Source organism: Suricata suricatta, chromosome 14 (genome assembly GCF_006229205.1).
Source record: "Suricata suricatta isolate VVHF042 chromosome 14, meerkat_22Aug2017_6uvM2_HiC, whole genome shotgun sequence".
Lineage (NCBI taxonomy): Eukaryota > Metazoa > Chordata > Mammalia > Carnivora > Herpestidae > Suricata > Suricata suricatta.
Window position 1 is genome coordinate 76,122,388 of NC_043713.1, and position 13,638 is coordinate 76,136,025.

The following is a 13,638-nucleotide window of genomic DNA, read 5'->3' on the forward strand; positions in this document are numbered from 1 at the left end:
ATAGATCAATGACCGTGACATTGTTCTGCTTGTCTGCCAGCAGGAGAATTTGATAAGAGAAAGAAATTAACCTCTATTTAGAAAGCAGCTATGACTTGAAGGTGGACAGGATCTATCACAAGGCCGGGCTATTTTTTCCTCTCTTTCTCTTCTCACTGGCTTCACACAGATTCTTTTTGTCAGGCAATGATGTGGTTAGTGCAATAGATTTCTGAGCCAATTTGCTCTGAAGACTTCCTTTTCGTTGCTCTGTCTCCTCTCCTGTCTGGCTCAGTCAATCCAAGTTCACAAAAGCCCAGCTTTCTCTCCCGATGTCATGGTCTGAGTGCACAGTTTGGAGTCAGAGGGCCCAGGCTTCGAACTTTGTTCCTTCACCAACTTGTAGTCATAGCAAGCTCTCTCTGCCTCGGTTCCCATCCCTCCTCCCCCATTAAACGGGCAGCACAATAGCAAGATGTGATTGGGATCATGGACAGAATTAGATGCAATGATAGGCGTCAAGGATTTAGTCTGACACTGGATGCACTGGATGGTCGGGCATGGAATGGCTTGATGGGGGAAGAGGAACAGAAGGAGGATGAGGTGGAGGAAAGAGGAAGAGGGAGGAGGAGACAGAGGAGGAGAAGGAGAAATAGCAGCATCTGTCAGCTCCTTGGGAACCAGGCGATAACACCTGTGCATCCAGGTCAAAGCATCAAAACCCCATCTGCACAGTGTCCAAGGCTGAAGACTTGCCTGTGGCAGTGATGCTGTCTCACACGGCTGCGTGCCGGCTTGCCCTTTCCAGCTGGCCTTGCACTCGGGCCAGCTCCGTGGTCCTGCAGCAGGGCCGTAGGGCATTGTCCCGTTCTGCCATTGTGATTGTGACTTAGCTACTCTTTGTAGGTCCGCTCTGGTCTCTTTCTGTTGCCTGGTCTCCTTGTCTTCTACCTTCGCCTCTTCTCCGTGTCATTGCTTCTGCCGCCATATAGTTCCTACTTCCTACCTTGGCTTATTTGTTTTCTGGCCTGTTGTGGCTCTTCTGTTTTCTTTGAACCTCATCGCGTCTCTGCCTGTGCGTCTGATGCTGTTCAGTATACTTCCTGTTGGCCAGCTCATCTTTTCATTCCATGTCATAGTCATGGGCCAGCTGCCATCTTGTTCTGACCTGTGGTCCTGTGTTGGGAGTGGGCTATGGAGGTCACAAGACAAGTGTGCCTGTTTAGGGCTGTCTAGTCACCACGGTCTATCGGGTTGGAGGGTAGGGACGGTTTCCTTGGGAAAAGTCCATGAGAGAGGCAGTTACCATTACCACCATGTCCAGATCAGTGCTCAACTGGGTGGAATGGATGGGAACATGGGAGAGGAGAGTGCTTCTGTTTGATTCCCAGAGTCAGATGTGAGTTTCTTGTGACTTGGGACAACCTTGTGTTTCTGCTCCTGGGCTGGGGGTTAGGACCTAGGCCACTAACTCTCTGTATGACTCCAACAAGTCACTCCCCCTCTCCAAGCCTCAGTGTCCCCATCTACAGAATAAGGGTTTGGGCCAGGGGTGGGGGGCCTCTGAAGGATGCTTCTCTCTCTTAGCTGTGCTCCGAAAGAGAAATTATGCCACTAGCCCTTCCCGGAATGAGTTTGAGTTTCCCTGTGATGGAATGCAACCTCCAGTTGCTGGTCCCATTGGGCCATAGATCGGGGTCTGACCTGAAGAAAGAATTTCCCCCGCTGTTGTAGCAATTTGGCCAAGGAATGTAGGCACCATATGCAGCTGTCTCTTGAGATGATTCTGTTTATTCACATCAGCCCTGAGCTACAGAGAAGAGAAAGACCTAATTTCTTGGGAAATTAGGAGGTACAGATAATTCCTTGCTCCAAAAATGCAATTCCTCCTCCCAGTCCTCCTTCTTTTCCATTAATCCACTCATTCATGTAACACTTATTACTGTTTCTTATGTTTTTGTTTCTCTGCTAGTTTCCACAGATTCCAAAATGAATAAGACACCATCTAGTAGGAAGAGATAGACCTCTTCTTCCCACTCTCCTTCTCTCCTTCCCCCCCAAGCCTCCCTCCCTTCATTTCTTTCTTGTTTTCCTTCCACTAGCAGATATCTATTGAAGGACCACCCTGTGGCTGGCACATTTCTAAGTGCTGGGAATAGGGAGCCCCCAGCCTAGAGGGCAGACAAGTAGGCTGAGAAGTGACTGGGTAGAATCAAGAGCTGAAGCTGAGGGAGTGGGCGGAGCCGGCACCAGGAGCTCATGATGTGCTCCACCTGGCGGAGCAGGGGTCCGGGGAACTAACTTCTCAGAGGAGGGGAGATGTGAGCTGTGTTCTAGGCAGACAAGGGCTGGGTGCATATTCCGAGTCGGAATAACAGCATGTGCCAAGCCTTGGAGATGTAAAGTGGCCTGGTTGATGTTGGGGACTGTGAGCCCCTCATGAAGCAATAAGCCAGCATCCCTACCTGGTGAGATAGATAGGGTCCCTGGAGACCTAGTGGAGAGTCAGGACTTTTACCACCAGCCATCATTAATGAGGCCACTCTCTTGTGATTGGCGTCAGTGAAGGCTTCATGGGGAGTGGTGACAGTCCTTATTAGTAGATGTAGCACTTCTCCCAAAAGAGTGTATCAGTGGATGCCTATGAGGGACCTAGAATTCTTACCCTGCCCCGAAGCAACAATTAGGAGCCCCTGCTGCCCTCAGGCACTGACAGAGCCAGAGGTCCTAGACATCTGCCCCGACCTGGCAGTAACAAGACAGCACACATCCTCTTCCCTGCTAGCACAGTGTCACCGAAAGCCAGCAAAAGCTAGAGGTTTAAATAAGACCCAGAGTCTCACAGCCTCATACCCAGATGTCCAGGCTTCGGTGAAAAATCACTTGTCACACCAAGAGCCAGAAGGATCTCAAACTCAATGAAAAAAGACATCTCATATATGCCAACAGTGAGACAAGTGAGATTTTGGAATTATCTGACAAAGATCGTTAGAGCAGTCATAAAACTATCTCAGTAAGCAATTACGAACAATCTTGAAACAAATGAAAAAAAAATAGGAAATCACTGCAAAGAAATAGAAAGTCTCAGAAAATGAATAGAAAAGAGGAACCATATGAAAATTTTAGAACCTATACCTAGGAAATGCAATAATTAAAATAAAAAACCCCATGGAGAGATGCAGTAACAGAATAGAGGGGCAGAGGAAAGAATACATGAGCTTGAAGATACAGCAGTAGAAATTGCACCGTCTGGATAGCAGACAGAAAATTGACTAAAAAAAAATGAGTAGAACCTCAGGGACCCTTGGGACAACAATAAAAGATGCAGTATTGTTGTCATCACAGTGCTGAAGGAGAGAAAAAGTGGGCAGGGCTGTAAAAATTCTCCAGGAAATAATGGGCAAAAACTTCTCAAAATGGGCAAAAGACATAAACCCCTGTTCCAGTTTTTCTGATTTGGAAGCTAATTGCACATACCATATTCATGGATTGGGAGACACAACATAGTTAGGATGTCAGTTCTCCTCAAAATTGATACCCAATTCCTATCAAAATCCCAGCAAGATTTTTTTTTGTAGGTGAAGACCAGATTATTCTAAAAGTTATATGAAAAGGCAAAGGAACTTGAATAGCTAATCAGTCTGCCCAATTTCAAAGCTTATTATATAGTTAACAGTAATCAGGACCAAAGAGGATATACAGATGGCAAGTAAACACATGAAAAGATGTTCAGTATCATTAGCCATTAGGAAAATGTAAGTAAAACTACAGTGAAATGTCACTATACTCTTATCAGAATGGCTAAAATAAAAAAATAGTGACAATACCAAATACTGGCTAGGATGCAGAGAAAATCACTCACTCATACATTGTCGGTATGAAATGGTGTACCCACTCCAGAGAACAGTTTTCACGTCTTGTTTAAAAACTAAACATGACAGGGGCTCCTGGGTGGCTCAGTTAAGCGTCCAACTTCCGCTCAGGTCATGATCTCTCAGTTTATGAGTTCAAGCCCCATTTTGGACTCTGTGCTGACAGCTCGGAGCCTGAAGTCTGCTTTGGATCCTGTGTCTCCTTCTCTCTGCCTCTCCCCTGCTCACACTCTGTCTCTCTCAGAAATACATAAAGATTAAAATACTTAAGAAAATAAAAACTAAACATGGCAGTCACCATACTGTCAGGAAATTGTACTTCTGGGCATTGATCCCAGAGAAATAAACACTTTTGTTCGTACAAAACCTGTGCATGGATGATTAGAGCAGCTTTGTCCCCGGTAGCCACAGAAGGGAAACAACCCAGGTGTCCTCAACGGGTGAGTGGTCACACACTGTGGTACATCCATGCCATGGAATACTACTCGGCATTCAAAAGGAACAAACCATTGATACATGCAACAACTTGGATGAATCTGTAGATAATTTTTCTGAGTGGAAAAAAAAATAGCCAATCCAGAAAGGTTACATACTGTTTCGTGCCATGAGTATAGCATTCTTGACATGACAAAACTATAAAAATGGAGAACAGGTTGATGATACCACAGGCTAAAGATGGGAGGGAGACGGGGCACCTGGGGGGCTCAGTTGGTTGAGCGTCTGACTTTGGCTCAGGTCATGATCTCACGGTTTGTGAGTTCAGGCCCCACATCGGGCTCTGTGCTGACAGCTCAGAACCTGGAACCTGCTTCAGATTCTGTGTCTCCTTCTCTCTCTGCCCCTCCCCCACTTGTGCTCTGTCTCTCAAAAATAAATAGATGTAAAAAAAATTTTTTTAAAAGAAAAGACGGGAGGGAGGCATGTGAGGAGAGAGTGAAGGAAGTGGAGAGGCTGTAAAAGCGCAGCATGAGGGATCCGTGTGGTGGTGGAAATGTTCTGTATCTGGACAGTGTCGGCTCACTGTCTGTGTTGTGATATTGTGCTATAATTTTGCACGATGCAGTCATCAGAGAAAGCATGCATGAGATCTCTGTTACTTCTTTTTAAATTTATTTTCTTAATGTTTATTTTTGAGAGAGAGAAGCAGAGTGCAAATGGGGGAGGGCCAGAGAGGGGGAGACACAGAATCCAAAGCAGGTTCCAGGCTCTGAGCTGTCAGCACAGAGCCCAAAGCGGGGCTCGAACTCACGAGCTATGAGATCATGACCTGAGCTGAAGTTGGACGCTTAACTGACTGAGCCACCCAGGCACCCCAGATCTCTGTTACTTCTTAAATCTGTGTATGGGAGCACCTGAGTGGCTCAGTCAGGTGTCCGACTCCTGGTTTTGGCTCAGGTCATGATCTCATATTTCATGAGATTGAGTACCATGGTGGGCTGTGTGCTGACAGCGCAGAGCCTGCTGGGGATTCTCTGTCTCCCTCTCTCTGCCCCCGCCCCAATAGATAGATAGATAGATAGATAGACAGACAGACAGATAGATAGACAAACTTAAAAAGAACTGCATGTGAATCCAGTTATTCCAAATAAAAAGCTTAATAGCAAATCATGTCATCAACATAATCGCTACCATTTGTTGACAATGAAGTGCGTTGGCCCAACCGTAGGATGTAGGCATATTCATTAATGACCTCATCGAAACTCCCCAGCAGACCCAGCGGTGGGTGTTCTTAGCCCGTGTGCGGGACAAGGAGAGACGGAGACTCCCGGAAGTGAAGTCACTTACTCAGAGTCAGTGGAGGCGAGTGGGCTCTGGGAGGGTGGTGTGCACAGCACAGGCTCCCACTGGGCATCCAGATGGAAAATGTCCATTTCCCGTTGCCCCCCGCCCCTTGCCCTCCTGTGCCGCTTGGTGTTTGTTACACTGACTCTGCAGTTTGGCAGGTAAACATCCCTGTGGTAAAATAACCGGGTCCTACAAATCCCTCCTCAGGCCCCCAGAACCAGTCCGAGTCACGCAGGGACCAAGTGACCACTGTCGTGCACGAATAGGTTACGGAGCCAGCTGTGCTGAGATTGAGAGGCAGGAATCCCTTTTGTATGATGTTGAGGTTTGCTGGTATTATTCCCATTTTACAGGGGGCAAAACTGAGGAATGGAGAGGTAAAGCGTTTTGTCCCAAAGGTATGAGGAAGAGGTGCCTGTGGGATTTGAACCTGGGTTTTCGTGACTTGGGCTCCTCCTGGTTTTAGTTTCCTGGGCGGTTTTGACAAATGACCACAAACCAGGTAGCTGAAACAACAGACCTTTTGCCCCTCACAGTTCTGGAGGCCAGAAGTCCGAAATCAAGGTGTTAGTGTGAGATTCTCTCCCTTTGGAGGCTCTGAGAGCGGGTCCGTCGCATGCCTCTCCCCAACCTCTGGCAGCTCTGGCAATCCGAAGCATTCCTTGGCTTATAGATGCGGCAGTCCAATCCCTACCTCCGTCTTCATGTGGTCTCTTCCTCTGCGTCTGTCTCTCGTCTTCGCTTTGTATTTTTTTAAGTTTTTATTTATTTATTTTTGAGAAAGAGACAGCACGAGCTGGGGAGGGACAGAGAGGGGGAGGGAGGCAGAGAATCCCAAGCAGTCTCTGCACTCCGCATCAGCGTGGAGCCCCATGTGGTGCTCGAACCCACAAAACCCAGAAACTATGACCTAAGCCAAAGCCCAAACCAGACGCTTCACCAGCTGGGCCACCCCAGGTGCCCCTCTCATTTCCCACTTCTTATAAGGACACTGACCTGGGATTCGGGACCCACACGAATCCAGAATGATCTGTCCCTTCATTACGTCCAATTTCCAAATAGGGTCGTTCTGAGTTTCCCAGTGGGTGGGTCTTTTGAGGGACACCATTCATGCCACTACCCTGCTCCCCATCCCGCCGCGGCCAGGGCAGCTCTGAGGGTGCCCGCCTGGGCTCTGTCTTCGGGTTTGCTCGGAGCGGGCTCCGCCGACAAGTGAGGGAAGATGCTCCCGCGTCCTCTCTTGAGCTGCCAGGCTGTCGATTCTTTAGTAAACACTCGGGAGGCGAGGCGTCAGGATGGGAAGAGTGCTCTGGGCACCTCGGCGTGGGACTCATCCAAAATCAAAAAGGCCCAGGGAGCGTGGCTGTCACCTACGTGGCCTTCATTATGTGGTAACCTTCCAGTCTGGAGTCCAAACAGGGGACAGGAAATTGATGCCAGGAAACGTTTCCTCCCACAGCTGGATGCAACCCCGCTTGCAGGTGGGGAGGGCAAAGCGGGGGGGCACATCGGAAAGTTCTGGGGGCCGAGGAAAGGCAGGGACTAAGGATGCCGGGTGGGTTCCTTCCCCCTTGCTCACTCTCACGGCCGTGTCTCTGCACCTCTGCCTGCCCCGCCCTGTTCTCTCTCCGCAGGACCACATCCCTGTCCCTTACCAGCCAGACTCGAGCAGCAACCCCTCATCCACAACGTCCTCCACGCCCTCCTCGCCAGCACCCCCGCTCCCTCCCAGTGCCACGCCGCCTTCTCCCCTGCACCCGTCCCCGCAGTGCACGAGGCAGAAGAACTTCAACATGCCAGGTACCTCTGCTCTCGGGGGGTCGCGGGGGCGGTGGGGGGAGGGGAGGTTGGGTTCGAACCAGAGCCGTGGCCAGGCCGGTCCAGGCTTCATGAAAGGCAATGGGTTGAAGGGACGCGGGCGAGTCTTACTCTATGCAGGTCAGTCACCACATGTCTGATCTTTAGCGTAGTCATGAGGTAAGTTCCATCAGCTCCATTTTACAGTTGAGGACACAGAGGCTCTGCTTTGGAGCCAGCAGTTGGCTCATAAGTGAAGTAGGTTGAGATCGGCATCAGGATCCTGGGGCCACACCTGGGCAGGGCCGCAGTCGGAGTCTCACTGCAGACATTGGAAGAGGACTCTGAGGGAACAGCCAGAGTCCTGGATTCAGTATTTGGTTCTGTCGTGTTTGTGCCATGTGACCTCTGACATCCATCTGCTTTCCCACATCTGAGAGGATACAGATGGATGAGAGGATCTGGAAAGTTCTCCCAGCCCATAAGATCATACAGATCTGAGACTCTACACTGGGCTCTGAGATACCACTCATGAGATGTTCTGGCTTCTTGGCGTCCTTTGTCGTTAGATTTAAGCAACAGATCTTTCTCTGCTCAGGCAGGCCAGATCTGAGGGTCTTCCCCCCTCTTCTGAGGTCCTGCCCAGCCCACTTTCTCTTCTGGGACTCTAGGATTTTCTAGCTCAGCCACAGCTGACATCAGGAAGGAGGCTGGTGGGGTGAGGTCTGGCTTGGCCGGTTGGAACCAGTGTCTAGAACTGCTTGTTCCATATGGTACCCACTAGCCACATGTGGCCATTTAAATTGGAATGAATTAAAATGAAATAGAGTTAAAATTTTAATTCCTCAGCCATGTTAGCCACGTTTCTGTGACCCATTAGCCACTTGTGGCTGGCGGCTGCCATGTTGGACAGGGCAAGTATGGAACATTTTATCGTCGCTGAAAGTTCCGTGAACGGTGCTGATCTGGGGGCCGATTTCCACCCGAGCCTTCAGGTTTCACGCAGAGGGGAAACTTCCAGGTCCTCCAGCCACGAGTCACACTTCCAAGCCTCATCAGCTGGGAACTGGGTGGCCAGTAGGCAGATGGAGGCCCAGACCCACACCTGGCCGCACCCAGATCCAACTACCCGCTTAAGGACAAGCTGTGACCTGCCCACACCGTTTTGATCTGGGCTCGGTCCGTAGGACTAGGGCACATTGTGAAGTCTTGCTAGACCGGGATATTTTGGTGGTGTCCCAGCCCGAGGCGGTCTTGTGTCAGTCTGGTGTGAGGGCCACGCACTTGGCAGCCACCGCGGGCCGTAATGTGAGTCGCTAGCCAGCGTCATCCCAGGATTGCGCCTCCCCGAGTCCAGCCAATTAGGCAAAAACCGCCCTGCTGTGTCCGCAGACTGGGGGCTCCCCCACCACCTGCAGGTGTTCCGTTTCCTCTTCGCAGGAAGGAGGCAAATGGACGAAGGACACTCGGAAGCTTCACGACCCTCCCCCATCCCCAGACTGGGAGGAAGGGGGTCTGGATGCTTTCCTAGAGCTGCTCCACCCCATTGCCAGACACTGACTTCAGCGAATTTCCCCTGAAAAGGCCCCGCTGCTTCATGGGCCAGGGGCTGGGAAAGCGCCTCTGAAGGGAGCCCTGTATGTCAGAGTGCCACAGCTCTTTCTGTCCCTAGAAGCCTGCTGGCAGGAGACCTAACAGGGGTGATCATCATGTCCCTCGGGGACCCGAGGGTGGCTCCTTGCCCCTTCATGGCCAGCCTGCCAGCGATCTGCACCTACTCTGCAGCATCTCATGACAGTGACGTCACTTGGGGAGTGGGCTGAGGGGGCCTCTGACGGCAGGCACTTTAGAACAGCAGTTAAGAGTATGAGCTCTGGGGGGCACTGCGGGGCTCAGTCGGTTGAGCATCCAACTCTGGCTCAGGTCATGATCATGGGGTTCGTGAGTTCGAGCCCCACATCTGGCTCTGTGCTGACAGCTTGGAGCCTGGAGCCTGCTTTGGTTTCTGTGTCTCCCTCTCTCTCTGCCCCTCCCCTGCTCGCTCGCGCTCTCTCTCTCTCTCTCTCTCTCTCTCTCTCTCTCTCTCAGAAATAAACATTAAAAAAAGACTAAAAAAAAAAAGTATGAGCTCTGGAGCTGGGCTGCTTGGGTTGAAATCCCAGCTTGGCTGCTCCATCTCTGCGTCGTGCCAAGCAAACCAGTTCCCTCTCTGTGCCTCTGTTTCCCCATCTGTAAAGTGGGGATAGTAATAGCATCTACTTTATAGAATCATTGAAGGACCAAACTTCATCATACATGTACAGAATTGAGCAGAGTGAGTGTCTCTCTGAAGATCTTGACAAATGCCAGCTGTTTTCATTATTATTACATAAACATAAGGATAACAAATTACCGGGGCGCCTGGGCGGCTCAGTCGGTTAAGCGTCCAACTTCGGCTCAGGTCATGATCTCACGGTTCATGAGTTCAAGCCCCGTGTCAGGTTCTGTGCTGACAGCTCAGAACCTGGAGCCTGCTTCGGATTCTGTGTCTCCCTTTCTTTCTGTCCCCTCCCCACCTCGCCCCCCGTTCACACTCTGTCTCTCTCTCTCTCTCCCTCAAAAATAAACATTAAAAAAAATTTAAAAAAGAAAAAAATAACAGATTACCATGGCTACCTGCCATGTTTGGCATTTCTCATCATCACTGCTAATTATTATGGGCGTAATCAGAACTGTGGAAATAAAGGTGAACTCCTCCCATACCCTGGCATTGGGAGCAGGAATCGAATTAATCCTTTTGAGAAGGTAATTTCACATTGTCTATCAAAGTTTTATAGGTACATTCCTTGGACCAGCAATATCACTTCTAAGACTTTATATACAGATATGCTGGCAGAGGGTACAGGGATATGTATGTGAGGATTTCGTTGAGATAGTGAAAACTTTGGACTCACCTCAAGTGAGTGGGTTAAATACAATCTAGAGGGGAGTGGTTGAATACATTGTAACATATCTGTATAACCAAACATCCCGCCCCCCTTAAACACAATGAGGTGGCTCTTTGTGGCTATCCTGACGTGAAAGGTATCCACAATGTCTTGTAAGTGGGCACATAAGTGATTTGCAAAGCAGTTGGTAGAATAAAATCCTGTTTATTCTAAAATAATGATATATGATTGTACAAGTATGTTTATACGCATGTGTGTATATATTTGTCTATTTGTATATGCACAAAAAAGCCTCCAAGAACTTCCTGGCAGCTGTTTCTAGGAGGGAGGATTTTATTTTATGCCTTGCTACGGCGTATAGAATACCAAAGAATGCACAAGTTCTATAATTGAATAATAGTAATAAAATGCAATGTTGCAGTGGAGAACAAAATGGGACCTTCCAGAAGAGCAGCTAGGCCTTCCCTCTTGACTTGGGAGGTTTTAGCAAAATTCCCTGAGAATGACAGGTGGCCATCCTGTTCACACAAGGTCCTCGTCACCTGTCACCCCTTGACCACGAGCCTTTGTTGATGGGAAAGGCTGCTGTGGTTGTGGTTCTGTGCCAAATGTTGGGTTTTCTGAAGACAATTCCAGATACCGCCTAGGCACAGTAATGTTTTCAGCATTGACTGATCTAGAACATTCTTTTCCAGAAGGGTCTGTGGAGTTGACAGGCATTTGGCTCACTTGTTCACCTCAGGACATACGGAAGAAGGGTTTTTAGTTGGGAAACCAAGGGCGTCAGGCACAGGGTTGGTAGGATTTATGATTGACCACCTTGTTGTCCGCCACTTGCTTCTGAAACCCGGGGCCACGTTTGACACGGCAAGTGCCTTAAGGGTGTGTTTCCTCCCTTTCAGACCCCTACCTCCCTTCAGTCTGCCCTGATTCCCTCTTTATGCACAACAGTGCTCCTTCCCTACCAAGATCTTGTTTGTTTATTAACTTACTTAGTGTCCGTGTTGTGTGACTCAGCTTCATAAGACGGGGAAACATGTCTGCTTCATTCATGCTTCTACACCTGCAGCCCGACACATTGCCTATAGCGGAAGACACCAATTACACGGGTCTTTTTGAATGAGTGAATGGATGAATGAATGACGTGAAATTCATGCACTGCCCAATGCTGCAGATTTTTCTCTTCAAGTCATCTTCTGGCCCTCAGACTGCATCCATCCATCATAACACATATTTATTGAACATCTACTTGCTACCCGTTGTATATGAGGCACTAGGTATAGAGCCGTACACACACCAGACGTGCCCTGCGTGAGTTTCCAGTGGGTGCTGTAACAAATCATCACAAGCTTCGTGGCGTAACACAGTCCAAATGTATTATCTTACGGCAATGGAGGTCACAAGTCCAGAATCCATTTCACCGGTGTCCACAGGGCTGGTTTCTCCTGGGAGTGCTAGGGAAGAAGGCACTTCCTTGCCTTTCCACCCCCGCAAGTGGCTGCCTGCATTCCTTTGCTCATGGCTCCACCTCGCTCCCACCTCTGTGTCCGTTATCACATCTCTGACTCTCTCTCTAACTCTGATCCGTCTGCCTCCCTCTTGGAAGGACCCATGGGATTGCATTTACGTTGTCCACACAGAGGGTCCCAGATAACTTCTCCTTCTCAAGATCCTCAACAGGGGCACCTGGGTGGCTCAGTCAGTTGAGTGTCTGACTTTGGCTCAGGTCATGATCTCACGGTTCATGAGTTGGGGCCCCGCGTTGTACTCTGTGCTGACAGCTCAGAGCCTGGAGCCTGCTTCCAATTCTGCGTCTCCCTCTCTCCACTCATGCTCTGTCTCACTCTGTCTCTCAAAAATAAATATATGTAAAAAAAATTTTTTAAAGATCATCAACTTAAGCGTACCTGCAGAGGCCCTGTTGTCATGGAAGGGGATGTGGTCACAGCCTCCAGGGAGTAGGATGAGGATGTCTTGGGCAGAGTGGCATTATTCTGCCCGCCACAGTTCCTGTTCTTGTGGAATCTGTAGCTTAGTGGGAAAGACAGGTTCACCACGCAGACACACCCCTGAAATAAGTTGCAGCAGGTGCTATGAAAGGAAAGGGCGGTGTTACAGCAACCACACAGCAAGTTCAAGAGGAGAACAAGTTGACGTTGAAGTGTCAGAGGGATCTGAGTTCTGAAGATGGGGGAGAGTTGGCTGGGAAGAGGAAGGGGAGCGTGTGCAAAGGCCGTGCCCCAGGAAAGAGCTGAAAACATGTCCCCATGGGCCCGAGTGCCACGAACCAGGGAAAACAGCACCAGGTAAGACTCAGCACTGCTGGGATGAGGCTTGGCAGGGCCTTGCAGGCCATGGCAGGAATCTAGATTTTATTTAAATCTCAATTTTATTTAAGATAACTTATCCTCCAGCCTTCCTTCTAGAAGACCATTCAGGCTGCTTTTGGGGGACGCCTTAGGAAGGAAGGCAGGGAGGAGGGTTCCAGGGTAGAGGTGACGTGCCTTCAGAGTGGCCTGCATATCTCTCTGGCCTCCAGCCACCTGAAGCCTTCCGGTTCCCAAGACGACATCAGTGCCAGAAAGCCAGGAGGCACTCGGGCACATGATCAGGGACAAGCTCTTCTCCGGCACACAGAGGGGTTGAGGAAGGGGCTGGCTCTGCATGGAGACCTCCGCCAGTGTCCTTTTGCCTGACCCCTGTCCCTTGTCACAGCGGTTTTTGCCGTCGCTCACCCAGCTGCTCCTCCAGAAAAGAATGTCACCGCCAGCCAGCCTTTGCCGTAGACACCGAATCCCCATCCCAGCTGGGGAGGGAAGAGATCAGCTAAGCCTCCTGAGAACCCCGGGTAGTTTTTTCTTTTTAAATTTTAGCCTCTTGTTGATGGCGTGCAGTGAAAAAACACAAAAACAAAGCCGAAAAACCTAAGTTATCTACCAGAAGCAAGAAAGGCCCTTGAAATCATGGTGGTTGGTTTTCTTTTAAAGCTTTGCTCCGTGACCTTGAATGAGTCGCTTCTCCTCCTGGGCACCTCTTTTTTCCAGAGTCAGGAGATGTATCCGATTCCAACGATCTGGGATATTTGGGGATTGCTGTGCTCGGAGAGAGTTGATTAATTCAACAAACACGAGTCGTGCACCCACTGGTTCCGGGCCCCTCTCGGTCCTGGGGAGTTCATAAATCAGGTCCAGCCTCGGGGGCAGCTAATGACTTCACTCTTTGAAACCGATTTTCTCTTAATTATAAATCATTCTGGGCTGTTTATTAAGAGAGCCAAG

General features: G+C 49.5%; 1 protein-coding gene across 1 annotated transcript in view; it reads left to right on the forward strand.

Annotated features, from left to right (window-relative positions):
* The window catches only part of KSR2 (kinase suppressor of ras 2), a 410,482-nt gene that overhangs the window by 330,482 nt on the left and 66,362 nt on the right, over positions 1 to 13,638 (forward strand). Inside the window, 1 exon segment of the mRNA XM_029922908.1 lies at positions 7,271 to 7,436. Within this exon segment, the coding sequence (XP_029778768.1) occupies positions 7,271 to 7,436 (166 nt within the window).